The following is a 26,415-nucleotide window of genomic DNA, read 5'->3' as shown; positions in this document are numbered from 1 at the left end:
CAAGGAAAAAACAACATAATTGTTAAGTGCAGTTGACACTTTATTTATTATTGATGAAAATATTTGATAAATTTATGTACTTTTGCTAGGGACCATACATGTGTAATATTTTGCAGTATTCATACATTGTTTACAGTTCTCATTGTAAATCTCCCCTTACTTGTTGCAATTCAGTGCAAACAAAAGCAACCAAGATTGTTATGCAATAGAAGTGAACACTGAGAACAGCTGTCAAACTGATGAGTTGTGTAAGTTTTATGTGACTTTATTTAACATTATTTACACATTATGTAGAATGATGGCCATTTCTATGCATTAAATATGGTTTGACATGATCACTAAAAAACCTAGCTAGTTTAGATAGTAATTCTAGCATATAAAGGATGTCTGGTTCAATGTTTTCTACATGAATACACTGTATACAACAAAATCACAGAATTCTGCCCCCGTAACCTAAAGCTGTCTCTGAACTAGCTAGTATTGATGGCTGTGATCTAGAGACAATGTAGCATCTTCCTTTTTTCTTAGCATAAAATTGGGTAAATTCATTGCTGCTTGCTCTAAGGTAATACGTCTTGCACTGTATGGACACTTAATCTCAATTAGTCCACACTTCCCATCACAACACACTTTTCCATCAGGAGATGCACCAAGGAAGGAACATTCTGGGTTGATGACTAAACCGCAGTTATGGATGTGCCTTGATGGGAACATGTCAAGATATTTTGCTTTAGCTTTTGACTCATTACGTTTACCATATTCTAAGGATGTTGCAGAGAATTTTTTTATTTGTGAATAAATCATTAAGAAATGCTGTGGATGGTAGTGATTTTCTTTTCATTAACGACCAACGTTTGATGCTGTGAGACGTTTTTCGCTAGCTTCAAACCACTTTTCACAGCTTGATTGGTCTTTATTTCGAGACTTGAGAGGCAAGATACTTCATAGACTTTATTGATGTGTAAAAACTCTTGTGGTAGTCTGACGACAGCTGTTCTTAAGAAATGTGTTGGTCCACACCCACTTCCATGTGAAATTTCAGTGAGACAACTTTCATCAGCTACAAAAAAGATTATTGAGTGTAAATTAGTTATAAAAAAAAGAATCTGTTATTTCTCAAAATGAAGAAACAATCAAATGTCTAAAGGAGAAATTACATAGTTGTAAATTTGGTGTACAAGCAGTGCGAAAAAAAACAGGAAAAAGTCAAAGGGATGATGAGATATTACACTGGTATTACATATGTTAGATTTTTAGCACATTTTTCATTTCTTTTGTCAGAAGGAATGAAACTGACATATGAAAAGACTAGGTCTGACATTACAAATATGCCCACAAAGGATTGTCTTTTTAATGTCTTATTCGTTTACGACACAATTTTGGACTAAAAGACATAGCCATGAGATTTGGTATTTCACTGCAATCATCTGGAGATGTATTTATTACATGGGTTGATCATATGTTTGGTAAATTTGGTCAGATTGGTATTTGGCCACATCGGAATTTTAGAATTGCTAATATGCCTGATGATTTCAACAAAGAATTCCCAACCAGTTTAATTATTATTTATGGTACTGTCATGAATTTGTTTTCGCGTATCTGTTGATCGACTTAATTAGCTGATTATTAGCGAATTGCTGTGTTATGTCTGTCATCGTTTAGGCCTATTTGAAGTTTTGGACGGAACTTGGCTCAGTGATTTGGAACTAATTACCAGATAACCGCCGCTTTTTAGACTACTCATTTTGACAGTTTATATCCGTAGTTATTAATGTAGTGAACGATTAATCAAAAGATATGACGTATTCAGTACTTAGTGTGATTGGCTTTATGATTGAAGGTTACGCCCTAGAGTCTTTTTACTGCTTTGTAATTGGTTAGAGTTTTGAAAATGAATAAAGAGAGTTTGAGTTGGTCTTGGCGAATACTCCACGGAGAAGAAGAGAAGAGAGAGTGCAGTCCTGGAGAGTCCGAGAGAGTCCAGGGGCGAGCCTTGAGGCAGTCCAGTCTTGGGCGAGTCTTGGTTCAGCCTTGTGAGAGTCTTGGGGACTTTTCCCCAGGGCGCTGTGTCTTATAGAGTGCTCCAAAAGATCGACTGGGACGAGAGTTGAAACGTATTTCGTTGTGTGGGTCTTATTTGACTGTAAAGTTAAAGTGACTTTCCCGATCCCGTACCTCAAGGGGACGAGATATAAAGACGAGACGAGTTTCCCCCCTGGCAAGTGTGGAGAACCCCGAGAGAAGAGTTTTCCCCCTGATAGTACTGAATTTAAAACACAAAAACCATGTGCACTTGCACTTCAGATTAAGATGTACAGTGGTTATAAGTCAAGTACATCACTGAAGGCATTAATAGGATGTGATCCTAGGGGATCTGTTATTTTTGTGTCAGAACTTTTCACTGGATCCAACTGTGATCCACAGTGGATTTTTCTCACTGCTTAAATCAATAATCGGATATATCCATGAGGGAGGTGCTGTTATGGGAGACAGGGGGTTCGCTATTGAGAATGAATTGAAAGCTCTTGGTTTAAGACTCAATATTCCACAATTTGAATCATCTTCAAAACAAGTGTTTGTTACTGAGATTAAAATAACTCAACAAATTACAAAGCATAGGATCCACATAGAAAAAGTTATAGGTAAAGTAAAAAACTACAAAATTATGGTACAGATAATACCAAATGTACTTTTCAAAAACATTAACAAAATCTGGTCTGTTTGCCGTGTCCTTACTTTATTTAAAATTGTCTTTGTAAATGATGAAGATAAATAAATAATTTGTATATAGAGCGTGCTTGTATGTTATTTTAAAACAATTGTGAATATTGTACTGATTTACAGCTTGTACAACCAACCTGATAAGATAATAATGATCCCAGATGCACTTGACCTTGTGGAGTGTTACTGGTGTGTTGTTTGATACCATGTATGGAAGTCTGCAGAATATAATAAAATACACAAACATTTTTTTAATTTAAAAACTAAAAAGTAATGGCTCTGTATGTATATCTTTTTCCAATTTTCACTTCTGTAGGTGTTGTATTTACCCACACTGCTTCAATTAGTGACAATCAACACTTACTTTGCATCTGTGTCCATCTGGCAAACCACTGGTTTTCTCTTTCTCTGTTCAGATGGTTTAGCTACAATTACATGATTGATGGGTGCTGCACTGATCGTGGGACCTCTTGGAACATGCCTTTGCTGCGGAGCACTGGTTCTCATGGAACCCTTGACAAATTGTGCAGCTCAAACCCTTGTAAAGATTTAACTAAACCAATAACATGTGAGCATTGTCCACTCAAGCTGAAATAAAAAAACATGCATTACTTTAGGCCATGGACAATACAAACTACACTTAAAGTGAGAATAAATAAAAACACAACATAATTTAGTGCAAATTCGATGGCTATACTCACGATTTCAATACCGGCAAATTTAAAGATTACTCACAAATGTACGGCAAAAAAAAAGAAAAAAAAAACTTACCCAGCCTTTACAAGAACAGTGGGAAGTCGCAAGTCTTCTGTCGGAACATATGTCCATGGTGATTTTATGCGGAGGCTTCAATTTTGACATAGACCTCCAACATCGCGCACTGACTGAACCTTCGTTGTTTACCCTGATGTTGTGCACATAACCTTTGCACGAAATAATTCAACCCTTTTTCTTGGGCCTTCTTAGACACATTTTCCCAGTTAGCAATATATATGATGGAAATATCATTTGGTACACGAACAAGGCTGTCTGTAAATAGATGAAGCTGTCTGCTTTCTCCCTCGCCCGCCATAGCCGATAAGTTTACATTAATGTCGGACGTAGCAACTGTAACTGAGGGAGCGTGGCTTAGATCGCCGTAGTAGAAAGGTGAATATGGCGATGTTACAAGTTACCTGCGTTCTACCTGCCGTTCGCAGCGAATACCGGTGAAAAACACGTAATGTCGCGTGAGGGCGTTTACAAGCGTTAACAGCCCTTAGGAAATGCCTGATTTAATATATGAAAAAATTGGGCCTGGGGACTGTCGACAGCCTATCCATTCGCACAATGTCAAAATATCGGCCATGTAATACCTGATGTATGTGCAGTTCAGTTCAATTTACTATAAGAAAGTTTTAACTAGACATTTGTAAAATTGAATTCTTCAAAAGGCTAGCCTTTTTGGAACGAAACTAGACAATACCTGCTCAAACTACAAAGTACAGTCTACCTCTCGGCCTGTAATTATTTTTTACATATGTTCTCATTTATCTCACTATTTGGTCAATTTTGCGTCGAGTGTTATACAATTCATAGTCAATAAATGTACAATATATAGGTGATTTCCTGAATGTTTTCTATTTTAATTATAATGTATGTGCGCATATATCAGATGTTGTTGGTGTCCAAGCATCTTTCTGAAAAAATAAACTAATGCTATATATATCTGGTTTTAATTGTGAAAAACAACAAATCACAAAAACTATAATATTCAACATTACATTGTAATAACCCTGCATTATATACATACTCTGATTGAAGGTTAAGGTAGCGGGACTATTATTTGCATACTTGTTTTCATCTTCTAATTGTGACTAAATGACTACAAATAGTCCCGGGAAAGTATATATTTTTAGAATCGCCACATTTGAAGCTTTTCACAAGTGTATTTTGCATGCCGGTATCTGCATTATACGACGTGTTACTCAATCAAAGGTGAACAATTACTTTTTCGGTAAAAAAAATAATTACGCATTTATGCTGGCGATAAGAAGTATTTTTTTCACTTTTCCTAGTTGTTCAATAGTCTGGTAAATTGAATGTGTCTGGTCAGTTTTATTCAAGCAACGCGTTTTAAAAAAGAGTGTGCTGAATTTCAATTACTGTTTTAGTCGCATTGCTCCCAACTCAAACCACAACTCGTTTGTAAATAATCGATGAAATAGTTTGTCTGGACACATTTAAGTTCCTCTCACTGTCACCTTAAAGCTGTGAAAAGTTGGTGTTAATCCGACGACAATAAGTATACGTTATTTTTTGTTAAAGACCTTGTATTTTGAAAAACATAAACTCCTAGAAAACGTCCATGAAGTAACAGCAAAGATTTTCAAACTTGTTTATCGGCACAATCAATTTGTTTTCCCATCAAGGTCTGTTTTAACATGTGTAGGGACATCCAAATGTGTAAGGCTATTGGAAACCAAAAAAATAAAGGAATGGGATAGCGATAATTGGATAAATTCGGCATATGAAAACACTAAAATCAATGATTTTTTTTTCAGTGGCTGTATGACCTTGTGTCTGACACATTCATATGCAAATGACTAATCTGTGAAACAAACAGGGGCGGAGACAAACCACTCAAATGTTTGGAAACACTCATTGTGTGTCAGATAGCTACTGATAACACATCCTAACATTGCTTTGTCTTGAGTTTATCTTTGAAACTTATAGGCACACATATTAAACCTGTGTTGTTGATTTTGGAAAACACTACTGAGGCTGCCTTGCTTCCCTTCAGAAAATCTACATTTTAACCAACTTACATGACATTCTATGTTATGTTGACTTTATCACATGAAAGTTTATAGTGCATTTCATCAATTAATAAATAAATGTGAAAATCGTAACTTTCAACACAAATAATAGTCTCGCTACCTTAAATGTAATTCAAATTTTGTTATATTATATTTCAATAAATATATTATGGTCTATAAACTGATAGATGGGGTAGCAGCGTGGAAATGTTGATCATCATGATATTGGATCAATAGTGACGTCATAACGCGTGTAAACTACATTGTTTTTTTATACACATTTCAAACACGCACTGTACGACGACAATCTACTTTTGGGAGGTTCACCAGAAAAGGTCTTCTCACGCAGTCACGTGCTCCACGGGAACATGGTCGTAATATGACAGAATCCCACATTCTCCGTGGCTTTCGTTTCGTATGGAATTTATTTTCATGAGTGATGCGGTGTATCCTGCAGCAGTGAGTGTCCAGACTCACAGGGCGACTCCAAATATGGTTCATGATCCACGTAGTATATATTAATTGGATTCAACAACTTCAATATCGAAGTCTGGCGTCCAAAGGAAAAGTACACGTTACAGTTGTGAAGGTGTAGTTTTTATTTCATTCACCTTAGTACCCAACGCTGTCGGTCGCGGTATTATGTTTACAACTCGCCGAGACGCTACATTCGTCGGGAAATTCATGTTCCGGACATTTGTAATCTCACATTTTCTCTCCCTCTCGTCGTATCGTTTTTGAGCTTGCTGTGGTAATAGTGCACTCTCGTCCTTATGTGCATAATTGTACTGAATTGATACCTGTCAGTCAAATTACCTAGGTCTTGTGATACACGAATGGTGTAAAATCCTCGATTATTTTTGGGGTGTTTCTTGTTAATATTTCGGCCTTATACCCGACTCCATGAACTAGTATTACCCAGTCATGACCTTTTTCGAGTAATTTAATGTATCATGCAAGTAATATATCAAACAGTTCAGCAACAAACAACGAAGCTGCAAGATGGTAAGTTTATAATAAATGTTATAGCAAACGATACGTGTACTGTTTTTTTGTTTGTTTATTGACACATATGCTCGTAATTCCCGCGTTTGCCATTAATTTAATAAAGAAATTCGAAAGAAATGCTCAATTTGTTGTCAATCGGAATTATGTTGTTTATGAGATGCAGGGTTTCTGATGGCAGATTTGTATTTATAATTATATTTGTCTAATTTTTATTTTCAATCGAAATTTCTTTTTAAAATGAGTTGTGTGCAATAACAATGCTTGTTGTGAAATGTTAAATGCGGGTTCTAGAATTTATAACTGCCTCAATGCGAAAAACCTGCAAATTTTGTTGTGAAAAGGCATTAGGTTGCTTATTCTCTGTGATTTTGTAAACACACTTTCTAACTTGACTGGTGCCATCTATGCATGATGAGGGGATGTTGTATGTGCGTAAATTTTTTTATAAATTGTATGTTGTGACCAATTTTGTTAAGACAGCCTGTCTAACTTTGGGTCAAGTGAGATTTTAAAATTATTTGCTGTTGAAAGATAATAAATTGTCTATTTTTAGTGGCTCTATAAACAAATTATATCATGTGACGGTGAAGGAGGTTAATTTGTTCCTAAAAATAACTCTAATTTGTTGTCCAATACGGCATTTAGTTGTTGATTCTTTTTTTTAAACAAACTATGTTTGCTAAATCCGCAAGATTGTATGATATGATATGATATGTAACTATCTAATTTTTTTAATATGATATGTGACTATCTAATTTTTTTTATATGATATGATATGTGACTATCTATTTTTTAAGCTGTATTAGGCACATATTACATCATGCGACGATCTTTAAACAAGCGGATTGTTCGATCGTAACTCTTAAATGTAGGTACACAATTAGGCTCGTAACGACACGATCGTAATCACGATACATGAGCGCTTACATTCATATTGCTATTGTCCTGATTTTTTTTCTTATCGTTATTCTTATTTTTGCTTGTAAATTGATGTTGCCTGTAATTGTAAAACCGTTCTAAATGCTATTGGCGAATTCGTTTTTAGGGGGGGTGGGGTGTAATGATAACACATAGAATGTAGATTCCGTTTAGTGCAAGAGGTCGTGTATAAATATCCAAGAAAAAATGTAAATGTCAATGGAATACACTGTGACGAGTCGTAAAGTAAGTTTAGTTTGGTACAATTGTTTTTCAGGACGGGAAACGAAAATGTCTTGAAGGATAAGTGTGACGTCACGGTGAAGGATGATGTGTATTTCTGGCTGACATTTGATGAGCATCTACCTACGAGACAGTTTCTTATAATCACAATATAACAATGTAACTATGTTTTATTCTGGACTACGTATTTTTATATTACGACAAATATATCCAGTAACATCAACCATAAATCTCACATAACTGTGACTCAAGTAACATTCAAGATATGAAATGTCTCTATCGTACAGTAATATGTAATAAAGAATCGATGCCCTGTATCAACTCGCAGCCAATAATATTGTCCGCATAAACATTATTTATTATAAAACAATGTTCGCTCGTCAAAATATATAATAGATCGCATAGAAAGTTTATAATTATGAGCGTTAACGCTGTGGACAATACTTAATAAACTAAATCAGTGGAAACCAGATATCATGTTGATATATTTTTCGTTCAAATTGCATGTCAAAATTATACGGACATTATCTGGGCACAACTAGTTTAAAATAATAATTTAGCCAGGGAAACCGAAACGGAAACGTTGTGAAAATAATCCAGAATAAAACGACTTCGAGCTCTAATAAACTGTCACCACTCGCCATAAAGCCGTGTCGAGACAGTTTATAATGAAAAATGTGACTGTGATGATGAAGTTTGCCAATAACAAGAGGCATATTATATATCTCGGTCTCCGTCGACTGCGTCAATGTCAATGTTTCGAGGTCACAGCATAGAAGCGCCTAACGATTTAAATCTGGCTGCTAGAATTTAGAAGAAATATCAAGTCGACATATGTTGTTTAGAATTCTGAAAAATCACAAAATGCTGCTACGAGTTTTTATACTGTGTCTGGGTACAGTAGAAGTACAGTAGAAACAACACACACAAGAATTTTGTAATTTACTGACGTGAACATTATCCGCAAATCTCATGCTTTTAAAAAAGTCAATGTTTTAAATAAATGTCTTATAATTCTCGGTTAATCGGTACTTTCAGTCAAAACTCGCTATCATTTAAAACAAAAACTTAGCAAAGACGCCTTCAACCCATGTCCCATTCCTCCACACGGTAAATTCGAACAACCAATAAGGTTTACATAATACCGGGTAAACATCAAAAATTCCCGAAATTCAATGAATATAAGGTGATAAAAAACCTTGTGAAACACTTGTTATGAACAGACGTCTTCGTTTCCACGACCTGGGATCGAGCTTGGCTGATAACACTTACACTTAGGGATACAAGATTCGACCCAAATGAATACACATAAGTTCAGTAGAAATAGTGCAGCCTTATTCTCCCATTTCTCTCCTTATCTCACTCTCCCTTTCTTTCCTGCTTTATACACCCATTTCCTCCCTTCTCTCCCTCTCATTACAAAAGGATACAGACTCTCTATCTTAAAACCTCTTTTTCATAATTGTCAATTACTGTGTTGTTTTTAGAATAGTTCCCATACTTTTCGACTTTAGTTATATTGATTTGAGAGGCACTTCTATAACGTTTTAAAATATTTTATAAATAGAAGTGGTGTGCCCACGTATGTATTTCTCCATAATCGCAAACATTTGTTCCTGATAAACAAAATTATATATAACTTGGTATTGTTTTGAAATTTTTTCCACTTGAACTAGGAGACAGTTCGAATTTGTTATAGAAGGAATGTGTTATGATAGCGACTTCACGCACATTCGGTTCTCACGTCGTTGCACTATTGTATAGAATAACCAACTTGCATGTTTAGGGTGGAGAGTATAAACATATATTACAGGAATTTGATAGTACGTTTGTTTACTCCTGATATTTAGTGTTTAGCTTTAACCGTGAGACACATCCCTGGTAATTACTTGATCGTGCCAACGACTGAAGCGATTGGCTGGTCGCATGAGAGAGAAGGGGGAGAGAGGGAGAAGAATATGAGAAGGATAAAAATGGGAAAAATAAAGCTGGATAGATCTGTAATGAAATTATGTGTATATTCCATGGGGTCTAATCCGGCATCTCCACGCGTAAGTCATCCGCAGCTCGCCGGAGTCCCGGGTCTTCGAAGATCATGTTCATAGCACGTGGTTGAGTCCCGTATTACTTCAACGTTGAGGCTCCTTTTTATAACACACTACTAAAACAATGGTAAGTCAAGTTAACCAGTCAACGCTAATACATATGCTACAATACACAAAAAAGGATTCCTACTTTAGCACAACAAAACTAACGACATCAACCGTCATTCCTGAACAAATGTTAAAACATAGAAACATTTTACAAAACTGATCAATTACTAACATTTATTGATTTATGAAATGTATACATCCGCACTCGTTTCTTAAATACAACAATGCATTTAGATCTAACACACAAATTATCATCAAGACGTAAAACTTCAAAGACACCAGCAACTCGTATTTCTGAAAAAAATCCAAAACTAACAATGACGACGATAATTATCAGTACAACGGGGTGTCAAAATTGTAAATCTTAGCACAGGCAAATACAAGTTATATACAATGACAAAATCCTAATGTAATTAGTGGGAAATATTATTCATGCGCACGATAAAACAATATGGCCAAAAAGCAAGATGAAGATAATCTGTAGTTGCTGTTCCGATCACTAATTGAATTGTCATGTATTGCTGCATATGTATGTACCAAATGTTAAAGGGGAACCGCTCAATCCCTTGGATTGCACCAAGTGCTCATGGGTAATTAACGTCGCCTCTGTCCACTGAGTAAATGAATGCTTATCTTTCCCCCTGTACCGCTAATCCCACAAAACAACAACTATAAACATCTTAAGAACGGATTACAATTTACTTGTTTAAATATAACATAGCAATTGAATTTAAAACACATACAGAGCAGTCTTCATGTGCAATGAATTGAAACATCGCGTGCTCCGTAATTTATACATGTCGGAAAAATATGACGCGGAACTAATTCAAGTTGATAATGGCCAACAAGAAAAGGCAGCAGTCTACCGGGTATACACGACCAGATTGTTGCTAAACGGTCTCGAAGAAAATCCGCCGACTCAAGTTTATTTGTCTGTTGCCGCTGCGTCGGCCTGTTGACGGTACTGATCTCGTTTACAGTAAACCTGAGAACGAAACTTCCTATGCACATTCTGTATACATACTACTCCTCCAGACTGCTAATATAACAAGTGTGAAAACACGAAGTCAAGGACTTCGGTTTTCATATTTCCGTCACAAATCGGTGAACAGAATGTGTATTTACTATTACCCTCACATTTCCATATAATATTGACTAATTGGTAAAGGCGACAATAACAATGTTTACTGTATATTATAAGTAAATGACAAAATCATTAGTAAAGAAAACTCGCCGCGGCATCACGAGCTTATATTGTAACCTGTTTACGACACTCGTGTGGAAAATCAAAATGTACAGCCTTGTCTTCCGTGAAGCCTAACCCGTATGTACACGGGTGGTACCGGCTTGTATCTCGTGTGAGATTTGAGTTCTTGTGATCTGGTGGGTGAACGTCGGGTTGACTTTACAGTCAAAATCAAATGAGCGGTGAGGGGGAGAGGCAAAGCTGGCTGGGTGACGGTCAAAGTCTGTGCAACAACAACGCCGCTGCCAGACGTGGATTGTATTAAAAACACTGGACAATGTTTGATAGACGCAATGCATGGAAAGATGGGTGATACGTCCAGCGTAAACAAAACCTGATGCGTGTTGAAGGCATGAACGAAAACGATCTATTGAAAAAATTATGAATTGGAACTGCCTGTCTGGGCGCCGTACAGAAACAAAAACCAGGTTGTTCATGCATTTCAAGCATGGCGTATTTACTTCTTGTACTATGTAATGTGTGCTGTGGAAACATCTGATTTCGCGGTTTTGAGCTGTCGAAGTATTTAGCGAAAAATAAAACAAATGGTAACACCATACGAAGCAGTCAGGCCAAAGTCTTGTTGATATCCGAAACTTGGAACCTCTAACAGAACGGTTATTTCCTGTACGCCTACCAGTATTACACAACTACCATTTGCAGCTCATTGCAGTCTAACACTTATTCACTGTACCCCTTCCTTTTTCCAGACTGTCTAGAAAGTTATCCAAAAAGTTTCACCCCTTAGAAAACACATGCAAATGCTCGACACCAGATAGGTCAAATGGCTAATCAGCCAATCAAAATACTCGGTGATGCCAACGTGTTCAAATACCAACACGGAGGAGATTTGCCGATGTTCCAGCACGATCTTTTACCTCTGGTTTTGATGGGAAGACGGCACGTTTTTTTTAAAAATCAAAAAATTAGTTGTTTTCGATGATAAACTGACCATTTGAAGACTAATTTAACATTTTTACGGTGATAACAGCTCATTGTTGAAGCGAAGCTTTACCTATTCACGCTAACCACAATAAACGTCGTACTCCAACAGGAAATTTTTGCGTGGTTTTAATTGAAAGCCCGTATAGTAACCTAATGTGTTACCGATGGTTAGACATAGACAAACTACGTAACGATAATGCTGTTTGCCGGGGCTGTTTGTAAACCTACAAGCTTTGTAGATTGAATAAACATCTAGGGGATTTACATTTTCGTTTACTCAAACTGTGATTGACAGGCATTTTGCATACATTAGCCACCATTTTAAACTCGTGATTTTCACTGGTCGCGGCACGTTTCGACCGAAAATAACAACATTTATACATCAAAAACCCAAGCAGATGAGTGTTATCTCTGGCGTACATATTCATGCCCCCGTGGAAATGTATTTGGAACCACAGCTTGGTCTCTAAACATCGTAAATGGCACATTTCACGGAGCCCCTGGCACGATGTTAGCAGCTTGGTTGGATTAGCATACTAATACGGTGGCCATCTTGATCCTTATTTATAGTATCGGTTCCCATTTAACAGAAAGCATTATATCTGCTGTGCAAATAAATATAATATGCAAATTACCATGTTTGATCCAATCGCGGGATTAATCGTCATGGAAATGTATCCTAACATGTGTAAAGTATGCATCAACATAGAAAATAAAAGATCGCTGGTAGTCGGCCATTTTAGATCTATTCGCTAAACCGTTGATTGTAATTGACACATACAGCAAAAATGAATGTTTTTGATTTAGTGGGTTCTGAAATACGACGCCGGATGGATTGGCGAACATACGAACGGAGACAGAAATACAAGCCACCCTTTTCGAACTTCGTTTGAAGGGGACTTACAATTACTGTCGAGGCATAGTGTTATAGTGTGTATATTGGTATACAGATTACCCAGGGAGTGTACGGTATCAATAGTATCAAGTATTAATTGTCTAACAAATCATTTCAGAGATGAAGCTAGCTAGTTGAAAATATGATACATGCCATAATTTGTGTTTACAATTTTTTCATTAATGCTACACCAAAATTCTGTTGATCATCACTCCACTTTTTTTCAATAGAAAACCCAGTTTTTTTCATAACTTCTTCAAACTGTTCCCAGTTCCATTTTATGCTTAGACTGTCTGGTTCGTGAGCATACATCACCTCCCCTTTTTTGAAATGTATCTTCAAATCTAAATTACCTGTATACGAAAAATAAGTTAGTAGATACAAATTATTTTGCATGTACATAGCAGGTTTGATGTAATACACGGTTTATTATAGCTATTTAAGCGATGTGATGTTGTTATTCACATGAGTAATACTGTACTTCTTTTACTACCCAAAACATTACTTCAATCAATATTTCTAGAGCATCATAGCATTCCCATAATCATGTCTATTGTCCAGTTATCAGATCAGATAAATGTTAAAACATCGAATTCATTGAATCCTGATCAAAAGTTGTTCATAAAACTTCTTATAATCACATAAACTAGCTATGAATATTTAAACAGTGCAAGCATATTACTTGGACACTAAAGATTGATGTATGTTGGTGCTGAATAGTTTAAGAAACGTGTTATCTGAAAACATAAATCATATAAATGAAACCGACGGGAAACTAATTATTACCTAATACGTACACATACTAATCATTTAATATCACATAAACAAATGTCTACAATTTTGTTTCATCAAATTGAGGAACATATATCATGGATACTCACGTAGGTATACGACTTGTTCACATGTGCTCTGGCATCCGACCTTGATATATTGTGGTCTTTTTACGAATGTATGCATATTCTCACTCATAACATATTTGGTGTCTATACGGAAATTTTTCATATTGAAATCTGCTCCATATTCTCGGTTTAATCGTGTCAGCAAATTCAGAATTAAATTACAAAGTGTAACGTGTGAGTACGTTTGAACTTGCTCGTCTTCATTTTGTTTAATGTCGATACCAATCAGCAGTCTATCATTGTTCCCTGAGAAAATAAATTACAATATAACATATTATTGCATTGAATGGAAAACGTGTAAATTGTTTTAGATTTTAGTACTCGGCGAGATGAAAATTTAAATATGTACATGATTTGCATAGGCGAACTTACACATGACAAGATGATATCATACAGTATTTTGATACTTCCAATAAATTCACTTACACTTTTTGTTTATGTACGCATGATCAATAAAAACACACAACAGATTATCACGCAGCAAATACGGCGAAGGAACGCGAACCTAAATTTCGGTACTTTGCGCATAACCTCATATTATTTTGAACAATAATATCATGCTTCTTACCCATTGCCTCATTTACTGTCGTCAAAAACGATTCCATATCGTGTATTGGTATATTACTAAAGCTGCTGCCAATGAATAGTATCAGCTTTTTCTGATTTAAACACTTGATATGTTGCAAACCATCGACGTACAGCCCATGGAACGGTTTCACTTCCAAACCATGGAATTGTTTCTTCAGTAGGTCTGCATGGTGTTCCATGAAATCTAATTTGAAAAATGTGAAAGTCTTTATTGATCGCGACGTAAACCGAAATCCTTTTCTTTTCATTACTGTTCTTCAAAACATTTAAAACAAGATTTTTCAAAATGTATATGCAAAAAATCCTTTTATTGATAAGAATCAAATAGACAAGGTAGCACACCGATGCTTACGTGTGATATCAAATGTTGATGACAGTAAAGGATTTGTAATGTTAAAAAATGTGCACAAAATAATCATTACGGGAACAACACATTACGAAAATGTACCTCACTTCCTCACTTGGTTATGATGAGGACATTAGTCTCATTTAATTAGTTATAAAGATTGTTATCTTATGCCACATAACAATGTGTAAACAGACGTCTACTGACTGGAACTACATTTAGACATCGATTGACCTGCCAGTTTAGAAAATCACGTGGAGTGCGCGTTTGTGTTACTATATCACGATCGTACAGAAATCATACACATTTTTCGTGATCATTAAAAATAAGTCCACCCTGGAAAAGTCACTTCCGTGTTACTGTCTGCGTTGATTTGTCGTACTTTGGCGACTGCCCATCGATTCGCTCCATCAACTGCCTCGATGATGTCTTTCCGTTCATATGTGAAAGTGGCCATACTGATACAATTACGGGAAAAATTAACAAATCGTGTACGTTTCTATAAAGTTAGACGAAATGCCGTAACTAAAAATTCAACTCGACACCAGTTGTTTGTATAAGACTAAGACTGCATAAAGGTCACATTTGCATATCCCTGCGCGTAAGAGCGAAGTGAAGAGGCCGTTCCAGATTGAATACTCATGTTAAAATATGACGATAAAGACAACTCCATAAGTCTCTAAACTAGATAACATTTTCAACAGTATATGTTTATTGTCATAATTATAAGAACACATCGTGAAAACCAAAAACAAAAATAGTTTCACGCCAAAGAAAGTATTTACGAGTACTTCTAATCTAGCTTATCTAACTTTTTTACGACCCATATCCAAAAAAAGTAAACAAACTCCACATGACGTCAACATTTTATCGCACCCGAGTAACTGCCTCAGCAACTCGGTTTGTTTGTGACTAGGTTTTTAGCGTATTGTTACCGCAATGTTTTACAATTACTAGGTCAAAACATGAATGATGTTTAGGTAAAGGTTTTGCATTAATATTTTGTGAGTAATCATGGATTAGCGCAAAAAAAAACAATTTCTGTCAGATGTAATTTTGAGAGCGTTTATGCACTGAAAAGCTCAAAAATGCTCTGCAAACTGAAATAATAACAAGTAACACAATTGGAACTATTTCGGGATAATTGGATTCGCTTAAAATGTGCTACTGTAATGGTTTGTTTTCACAAAAATATTTTATTTGTTCGTTTTAGATTTTTTTCTGATAATTTCTTGTATATATATCAGAAATGAGGAAATTAAGAACAATACTACCCTACAGTAGCACATTTTAAGCGAATCCAATTATCCCGAAATAGTTCCAATTGCGATAGGTCAAAAGACTGGATAGTTTTAACGAGAATCTTGATTATCACACACAATAACAATAATATATGCAATTTGACTGAAATATATACTGAATAATCCAACTATTGGTATTTGAGGCAAATATGTATTATGTACTTTCTAGCAATAATAAAATTGTAGTTCTCATATTTGGTAAACGTACCTTTAGCTACATCTATTGGGATATAAGTAACTGATTTATTGTTCTTCAATAACGATGAAAACAGAGGGGTGGTTTTTTTTGAATTTCCAGCACCTAGCTCGCAAACGCTAACATCTTTGCAATCCGAGACGATTTCATCTGCAATATATAAATCATCAATATTGACAAGATAATGAAATTCAGTAGCATGTGTACTATTTGAAATTGAATGGGAAACACAGTTTCATTTAATCTCTACTGTGGATGTGTTTATATTTTTATAATATGTCTTTTCACTTTTCACTTCTTTCAAGCACTAAATATTTATATAATTTCACATATAACATACCTTATTATTGACTGATATACGGACTGATGAACTGAAATCTCTACCCTTGTCATATTATTGTAAATACTAGCATGAATAACAATAAGCGATATACTTGCCTGCGTGCTTTTTCAGAATTTCCTTTTCCGTCCTGTAAAGATGATAGTGTGGATTTTCCAATGTAATTTTCTCAAAAAATTGAGATCCGATCGTGTCAAAACAATACCAGAGTTCAACGTATTTTGGCTCCGATAGTAACCATTTTCTGATAGTTTCTTCACTGGCTTCCATTTTATTCCTGACACAACAAACATAATTTATTATTCCTAGTATATTACTGTTTTTATACACGTGTTCAATTCCTCTTGCCAATGTTTTATGGTACCTAATACTTTCAGCGATATTGCCTGAAAGAATGATTTGGAATTATGTTGGACGGGGGCTATATGAACGACCATGGTTACTTTGTCAACATCGTATGAAGGCATACTTGATAACAAATATTCACAGATATATTTTAACGTTTTGTTCACTTTTAGCTAGAACACAGCATCTAATTCGTCGTGAAGATTACAGACATAATATTCAACGTAACAGAAAAACACTTCAATGACGCTTGGCTGAGCGATTTCTTTGTTGCCTAATGGAGTTTGATATTCTGCATTTTGTGAGCGACGGCGGTGGTTCACATCAGACCATAAATGTTTCATAATGTGCTAATGTACAGGACACCGTGTATGCAGCCTTTGACTGTATACAGCATAGTTATCAGAAAAAATACCCCCACACTATTTTGTCATCAGACACACTGTGCACGTAGCGATAAACCTATCGATTTTAATGTTTTCAAAAAATAAACAGCTTTATATCAATGTAACTCGCCCGTATGTCGACCATGTACGTGGCATAAGATCAGTTACAGATTGAACTTACACAGAGCTGTAATCAAAGCTCAATTTAGTAAACTGAATGATACAGCGCTGGACTGGTGTTCATTCTCTGTGATCTAATATTATAATTTTCTATTGGCACAGCCTCAATGTTGAATGCCGTCTAATGGTAATTTCTACACACCTGTGCGAATTTGCGCTTGATCTAAATGAGCCCCTCTAATTCTCTAATAATACAAACATAAATATTTCACTATTATTTAGAAATTTCATGAAAACAATACAATATGAAAACTATTAATGAACAATAATTTAGGTTGCTATTTATTTATGGGACACTTTCGTAAACTGGGTGCTAGAAAGAACACTATTTGCGTGTTCTAGTAACTGGTAACTTATGCCGTGTGTATGCTCATTCAACGATTAGAATAGTTGTGAACAACACTTTGGACTGATTGCCTTTTAGATTTACTGAGAAAGAGCAGAAGATATCCTAAATAAAATTGAAGGTATGGTGGTATTAATTGTTACTGCATTATAAAACGCGTGCAAAATGTAACATCGGCAGCTGTCTACTGCATAGTCATTTGCAGAGGCTTTCAATCATTTAGTTTTGTGTGGGTTGATACGGTACTTGATTTTATGCATTTATGCATTTAGAGCACCAGAGATTTGCATACTGCATACATTCCTTGCCGACATCCATCAGAGTCATAATCTGAGTTACCAAAAAAAATATAGAACAAAATTCAACAGGAAAATTCGGTTCTATTCGTGTTACTGATGTGTAGTCATATTTGTTTGTCTACATACATTATAACAACAGTAATATTTCTGATTAAAATATTGCATTCCACGAAACAATAATGATACGGTAATTAATTTACCATTACCTACTGGATTTTGATAATATTGTATTTTTTCTGAATGAAGTAAAAAAATAAAGGTTTGGTAAAAGCAGACGAGAAGATTTTGCTAATATTGTCCTGTTAATATGGATTATTGTTGGATTGATGTCATAGTTTTCCCATGTGCCGGACAAGCCCTGGTTTGAGAAAAATACAACCCATTTTAAAAGTGGTGAAAAAATAAACAATCGAACTATTGGACGGATAGAAAAGTGAAAGGTATATGAGATTGAATGGATGTAGTGCAGATTTGTGGATTTGGTGAGAATGGGATTTGATTAGAGTAATTTTATAGTTAGTGAGCAAGGGATTTCTTTTATTCGTCCCATTATGTTTTTCCCAGGAATTTGATTGAGCCTCCTACTGCGGATCATTCGCCCCTACAATGCTGAAAAATCATATAGACCAGGAATGCGACACTATGAGAAGGGCTGTATCGTAGAATTTGATGTGCTCGAGGAAACTGTATTCGAGACAATACCACATGGCAAGAGATTGGGCACATTAATTTGTATCAAAGAACAAGTTTAACGATGTTATCATTTGTTTTAGTTTACTACTCATCTGTTTTAAATTGTCCATGTTATACACAAACTTATCTTATTAATGCTTATATTTAGTAACAAATATTCACTTGATTATGTGATTTGTTAATTGTATTTCATGATTATTGTGCAATCGTACAAAGTGCTTGATCGCGAAATGCATCATTTGATATATATTCCACATTAACACTTTGCAAATATGTCTTTCATATATCGCTGATACAAGCAATTTAAAATTTTTAGATTGTGTTTTTCGTGAAAGCTTTTTTTCAAAGTGTTGCGATGATAAACTTTTTCAATGCAATAGAAGTGTTGTGTCTGGTGGAAACACTTTAGATAATATGTTGTATACAAAAACATGCAGTTATGCGTTGTATATGTTTTAGAAGCAGAATACGATCACATATGATTCGTGTTATTATTTGCCCAGGAGATCGATCCCGTGCACCTCCTAAACATGGAGTTTGCGGGATTGCCGTTTCTCATTGTTCCTTTTTTCTATGTTTCTGATCTTTTCACTGTTGCTTTATAGGATAATTGTCTCTGACAATGCGTCTCTGGAGATATAGTTTGTTGAACTTGTTGTGGTCGTAACTCAATGTCAACGGCTCACATACACGTTCATGATACATCATATATTAGCCTATTTTGTGACGAATAGATTGTGTAATTTGTACGTCGTTAGCGTAAAGAAAAGTGTTAAAAGATGACATCTTCAATAGTAATGATAGTCAAAAATTAGTTTCCGCAAAAACTCAATAAAACTTTTCTTCGAATTTGGCCACTTATAAACAGCTAATTAATTAACAAATGTCTACCATTTTGATCATACTTTATGAATATACAAGTATATTATCTGCGAAGACTGTTATATCGTGAACAAATAGTTGGTTGTTTTTTTAAAAGTGACAAAACTTAACAGTTTCATCGAAAGTGGGTGCTAACTTGAACTAGAGGGCGTACCGCGCAACTAATTTATTCAAGTCCCATTGTTATGTTGAACAGCTTCAACAGTACAATCGGTTCTCTAAACACGGGGCGGGCCATCATGACAGCATATATTTACTTATGGGATATACATGCCTTCAAGTAAAAATATGTTTGCATTACTTTCTGCCCATGGAGTGTGTACCGTTATCGGATTCGTTATAATCAATTAGCTCCAAGTCAGCACTGTTTTTTTTTTCATACCGATGAAAAACGAAATGTAGCGTTGGCCATGCTCACAGAGACCCACGCGCGGGATGGTGTTGAAAGTGGTTCCAGATAGAGGAGGCGGTAATTCTATGTAACTGCTAAATTTACGCATTACGCTTCCAATGCCACGACCTGCGATCCCCGGATCATATCGGAAGAATGTCCACTCTTTTTCGACGCCGGTAACAAGTCAGTCGCGGAGTTGCATTTTGGATTCATGAACTCATATACTAGTAGTAAAGATGACTCCCCTAACCATCGCGGATGTTCGTGTTTTCTGCCAAAACGATATTCCTCTTTTTACAATAACAACACATCTATATACTACTGCCAATTTTCACCCAGAGGTTTTAACAGAAAGGATTGGTAAATGTATTCTGTTTTATCCAGCATTCAATACTTCCTTTGTTTTTCATGCAGCTTGAGGCCAGTTTCTCAGTGTCTTTTCTTTTTTTTCTTTTTTTGTTTTGTTTTTAGAAACCTTTATTTATTGTTTATATTTAAATTTGTACATGTGTTCATTTCATTTCATTTGTTACACATATAAATCTAAGAGCATTGTACCATTGTACAAAATAGAATTTGAAATAGGTATAGGGGAAAGAAAATAGCTGCACCTAATCCAGTCTGTTCCCCCTTTCAAAACAAATATTTGGATAAATAAATTATAGGGCGAAAAGTAACTGTACATCATAGTATCAATTTTAATAACTAAATATATATATATATATATATATATATATATATATATATATATATATATATATATATATATATATATATATATATATATATATATATATATATTAAATTTATACACTCCACATACTAACTGTCAATTATAATTTTTGAGTACATAGAGGACAAGTAAAGCAATTTGCTGAAAGTAAAACCAAAATGCGAGAAACCACCACCAGAGACATTTTTTAAATAAAAATACATTTATACATATTCATCTCTTAAGTGTTGTTTAAATGATTGACTAAAATGTGATTTTGTAATTTCTTCCCTGATTTCGATTGGAATGTCATTCTGGATATGTTATAGCAAATTGTCCTAATGTTGTATTTGCATGAATCGAATATAACTTTTTTGAAGGCGATGTCTTGTATTATATTCATGGTCAGCAAATGTAAAATAATCTGACAAGCTAAGAGCACACAATATAATGTTTCATAATCCGAAATTTTTTGAAAATTGTAGTATTGTAATACAACCTATTTGCGATTTTAAGAAAACATTTTAATGTGTTTAATTATAAAACACTATTTTAAAGTCGGGAGAAAATGTGTGACATTTTGAATCACATAGATTTACAGTGGACTGCTCAATGAAGCTAAGACTGGAGATGTTGAATGGGTATCAACAACACATGTTATTAAAAACAGAACTATTAACCTCACTCATGTAAAATTTGGCTTTCAGCACTATGAGCCAAGTACATTAAAGTGTATAAAAGCATCAACTTTCCAAAGCTTTAAATATTTCTTTGATTAATTAACTAATTGCAGCTCTGATAAATGTTTCCAATTTGCTTTAGTTGAGCACCGCAAACCATACAGGATTTAAACATATTCCCAATTTTTATTGAATAGTAGCTAATAATAGATAAAGATACTTCATACTATTTTTGAAAAAGAAATACGAATATACGGGTGGGAATAACCATGGAAACGGTAAGTAATATAAATCTGTTAAAACCTAGAATTTGCATATTAATACACTTGCTTCGCTTCTGGTCGAATTGGCCAAAAAGGACACGTCATTTTCTCGTACTTAAACATTCCAAAGTAGTCAAATTATTGCGTTACAGTGGCATAATTTTTTTATTGTCAATAAGGCACTATAATAAATGCAATTGTGATACATTTGAGCTATAATCGTGTCGTTTCTTGCCGCACAAGGTTCAGCTTGAAGGAAGTCACTTAACGAAATAAATACTGATGAAATACTCGTACGAGTTTCAAACATTTATGTTATTTTTGGTACTTTTATTAGTTCGAACGAAGTTCGAAACGGGGACTTATAATTCGGTGACCGTCCGTCCGTCTGTCCGTCCAGAGACAGAAACTTATTTACATGCATACATACTCATTTACATGCAAACTAACATTAGCATATATAATATCCCCACAGATACACACTAACCTCAATACTCCAGCAATAGACTAATAAACTGCGATCATACACAGACACACACCTGACATTGGCAATGCCAGGTCAAGTTACTGTAATGCCGTAGACAATGTTAAAGGGCGGCGGACGTATCACCGCATCGTATTCGATATGGGACTCATAGCGACGTATATAATGCATGTAAATTACATTGATTGTTCACATATAATTTTAAAACGCGCTGCCCGGCGACCCATCATCAAAGGGGACAATTTCCGGAACGCCTCTGATATTTGTGAAGACTTCATACAACACTCGTACAGGTCGTCGTACTAAGGAGAATAATCCTGTTACACACCGAGTACGCGTGTGCTACGAAATGCATGTGACGTCTGGGGAACTTCGCTCGCTTAATATGTAACACTTACCATGTAGAGACACTTTGTTCGACCCGAATAAATGCACACTTGAATTAGTCACAAATAGGCATCTACCTAGGCATATTTTATGTTAACCACCACCATCAGCAGTAATCTATTGACTCTAACTAGATGGACAATTCAGAATCAATGTAGGCCATACTAGATCAAATGACAAACAAACCAACGCTAGCGAAAACATAACCACCTTGGCGGAGGTAAACATACTTACTAATCTGTTTGATGGCTCCGCAATGAACAGTGACTGCTGTTGGTTACTGGTGAACTGCCGAGTATTTGGTTGTATTCAAACCACGCCAGTATGTAAATATACCAGTATCCATGGGTTTAAAATAGCACATAAAGACTCATCTGTGCGAGTACATTTTGCCAGCATTCTCATGCTTCGAGAGTAATTATAGTATGAGTGGGGAGTATCCATCTTAAGCCAATCAATCAATCATAAATAAATAAATAAATAAATAAAGTGCAAAAACCCATATTCACAAATTTATTATATATTATTCACTTAATTTTTCACATATGTTATTTAAATAAATCGAGCCAAAATACAAATAAATTGAATTGATATTCTTACCTTTTGAAGTGTATTGTTGATGTTATCCGACTACGTATTTAAGCAAGTAATGCGCAACCAAGTGTATTGCGTACTTCCAGTAGATTACAGGGCGTGAGTGTCACTATGTAAACAATAAATTCCCGTAACTACTAACATGTTTATGAATATATTTTTAACGTTGAATGGTTTTCTCTCGTTCGGAATTTAAAATCCGAAGATGAGGGTTCAATACATAGAATATAGAATAGAATAGAATAGTTTAACCTCAATAAGCAGTTTTAATATCCTTGTTCATATATTTATTATCGATATCAACAGGGATGTCGAATTAAATCCCAGGCCACCTAAAAGAGGGGCAAAAAAGAAAACTAATTCAATGGAGTCGAAGAAAATCACCGAGGTATTTGGATCACAGTTCGTAAATGGGGATGACTCGCGTGGACGTCAGTCTGTGTCCTCTCTTTCGAGTGGAGATGATGGTATAACACTTGTTGACATTATTACTGAAATCCGGGATCTCAAAAAAGACATGAGACAGCAGATTAAAGTGGTAGATGATGGAATACAGCAGTTATCTAGTGAAGTTCGGGAGTTGAAATCCGGTGTGAAAGTTAATTGCGAAAGAATACAGCTTTTGACCGATGAAAGTATTTGCGTGATAAACTTTACACAGTTGAATTCGAAACTGATAAAACGAAAGCACAGTTGTTACAGAACAATCTCATATTTCATGGCTCACTCAAAGTGGGTTTGAAACTTGGCAGGAGACGGAAGATGCCCTTCGGAGTTTTATTTCGGAAAAATTGAATATGCATGCAGAAGAGATGGAATTTGAGCGAGTTCATCGCATTACTCATGTACGTAGTCTTCCACAACCTGTAGTTGCAAGATTTCTTCGATATAAGCAACGTGATAAAGTCCTTCGAGCATCGAGTGTGTTAAAGGGTACGGAATATTGGATACGCGAGGATTATACCCCCAGAATTAGGAACCTGCGTGGGAAACTTGGAAAATATGTTATGGAGGCCAGGGAAGAAGGCAAATAAGCTAAACTACTTTATGACAAAATTAAAATTGACAATACTGTGTACAAGTATGATGAAGCAACAGAAACTATCAAGCCGTTGGAAACCAGTGACTCACTACGAAAGCAGCAAGGGACACACAATAGAGTATCTGTAGTGGCCATGCCAACTCCTACTGCTTCCAATAATTCAAATACTGTTAGTGACTAGAAATTTGGCCATGGCCTTAATAGCATGGGGAGTGACGTTGAACTGAAGTTTTTAGTATGGAATGTAAATGGCTTAATAGGAAAGTTGGCTGATCCTGAGTTTGTAGATTTTTTAAAATCATTTGACTGTGTTTGTTTGGTAGAAACTTGGGTGAGTACCATATTTGATTTTAAGATTGAAGGATATGAGGAACTACATGTTAGTGGTCTAAAAAAGAAAAAAATATGGAAGTGCCTCTGGTGGAATTTCTGTGTTTTTTCGTAAAAAGAATACAGGTCAGTTTAAAATTAAGCATATTTCTAAAGATCCATACAAGATTATAAACAATGATCAAACAATACTTATATTTCCAACAGTGTATAGACCTCCAGAAGGTTCAATATTTGCACATGAAAAATACTTTGAACAATTAGAAAAAGATCTGATTGTATATTCTGCAAAATTTGGTTGTAATATCATAATTGTAGGCGACTTAAATAGTAGAACTGGTAACTATGGTGATAGTGTTGATCTAAATACAATGTACTTGTCAAGAGATGATCTAGAGCAAAGTAATGATATACCTTTAAAGGAGTCGATGGATAATGAGATCAATAAATATGGTAGTGAACTTCTGGATTTTTGCATTAGCACTGGCCTTAGAATTGTGAATGGTAGGGTTTATAAAAACACTGGTAGTGGAAATTTTACTTTTATTTCAGAGGTTGGGACAAGTGTTGTTGACTATGTTCTGTCATTTTCAAATGCGTTTCCATTGTTCAATGTATTTACAGTTGGAGCTCGGGCTGACTCGGGCTTAAACATATGCGAGAACTTCTCAGAAAAAAAAGCTGGACGACAGTGACTCCCTCTCACGGGCTGCTTGTCATGCATCCATGCAGCAGGCATTGTCCATTTCTTCTACTAGTGTGGCCGTCATGCCACTCTTCATGGAATGTGCACATTCTGTAACCATGATCCAGCATGCCATGAATGTTGTGAAAGCTGTGGTGGGATTCCTAAATCCAGGACAGATTCCTGTGCTTGTGATGGACCAACCACTTTATGCCATTGCAAAAACGATTCAGTGGAACTTTCCTGCAACACATGGGGAAGACACAAATCTCATCATGGCTGGTGGATTACATATAGAAATTGCAGCATTAAAGATTGTTGGTGACTGGCTAGATGGCAGTGGTTGGACAACTCTCATTTGTCATGCAGGTGTTGCTACTGGAGGTGTTGCTGACTCGCTTTTGAAAGCCTCACATGTCACAAGAACCAGACATGTCCATCAGGTTACCACTGCTGCCCTCTTCATCTTACAACATGATGCCTTTGAAAAGTATAAGGGATCTGTTGCCATTGGAGATCAACCATTGAATTTTTCTGAATGGTGTGACAAAATATCATTAGAGCTGGTCACTGGTACTTGAGCAGGTGCTGTGCATTCTTCAGATCATAGAATCAATTCAAAAGGGAAACTTTGACAGCTATGTTGAATCACTCAAACTGTTTATCCCTTGGGTATTTAGCCTTGATCATATCAACTATACAAGGTGGCTGTCAGTACATATCAGAGATATGTGCCCAAAATGCATCCTACCCTTTATCAAGAATGTGTTTCAGGGGGGTTTGTTGTGCGAAAATCAAATCGCCTGTTTGCGGCCATGGCCATAGATCAGGCACATGAACAAGAAAATGGTCTTGTCAAAGGAGATGGTGGTGCTGTTGGCCTAACAGACAATCCACATGCCATACAACGTTGGATGGTGACAGGCAGGCCTCGAAGTATCCAGAATGATACAAAAATTTGAGGTTGTACCAATGGTGGGACAACAAAACATCACGAACAAACAGCTGCAGTGCAAATTGCGTTTGCTAAAGAAGTGATAGCTCTTGTTGGGGTATTCCAAGAAATGGGAAACCCCTTCATGGAAGATAGTGGTGATTAACTTGTATTGGACACAA

The 26,415-nt window shown here is 35.7% G+C and overlaps 1 protein-coding gene and 1 pseudogene across 1 annotated transcript; both read right to left on the bottom strand.

The window, feature by feature from the left end:
* Window positions 1–286: 286 nt before the first annotated feature.
* LOC144343728 (uncharacterized) lies at window positions 287–3,793 on the bottom strand (annotated as a pseudogene).
* A 6,194-nt stretch (window positions 3,794–9,987) lies between these two features.
* On the bottom strand, window positions 9,988–22,949 carry LOC144343720 (uncharacterized). Its single transcript, XM_078006137.2, has 6 exons — window positions 22,883–22,949; window positions 16,696–16,874; window positions 16,270–16,407; window positions 14,395–14,598; window positions 13,809–14,072; window positions 9,988–13,280 (listed from the first exon to the last, which is right to left on the bottom strand). The coding sequence occupies exons 2-6, from the start codon at window positions 16,865–16,867 to the stop codon at window positions 13,093–13,095; spliced, it is 966 nt and encodes a 321-aa protein (XP_077862263.2). The 5' UTR covers window positions 16,868–16,874; window positions 22,883–22,949; the 3' UTR covers window positions 9,988–13,092.
* Window positions 22,950–26,415: the final 3,466 nt, after the last annotated feature.

Source organism: Saccoglossus kowalevskii, chromosome 21 (assembly GCF_978046115.1).
Source record: "Saccoglossus kowalevskii chromosome 21, keSacKowa6.1, whole genome shotgun sequence".
In the NCBI taxonomy this organism is placed as follows: Eukaryota; Metazoa; Hemichordata; class Enteropneusta; family Harrimaniidae; genus Saccoglossus; species Saccoglossus kowalevskii.
This window is presented reverse-complemented; position numbering and strand designations above follow the sequence as displayed.

What these genes read in the sequence shown, in the direction of transcription:
- LOC144343720 (XM_078006137.2), bottom strand. Translation starts at nt 16,867, where the DNA reads ATGGAAGCCAGTGAAGAAACTATCAGAAAATGGTTACTATCGGAGCCA. An exon ending in AATTCTGAAAAAGCACGCAG is followed by an intron (nt 16,408 to 16,695) that starts GCAAGTATATCG and finishes TATATATTGCAG; the next exon opens with ATGAAATCGTCTCGGATTGC. An exon ending in TGAACAAGTCGTATACCTAC is followed by an intron (nt 13,281 to 13,808) that starts GTGAGTATCCAT and finishes TTTCGTATACAG; the next exon opens with GTAATTTAGATTTGAAGATA.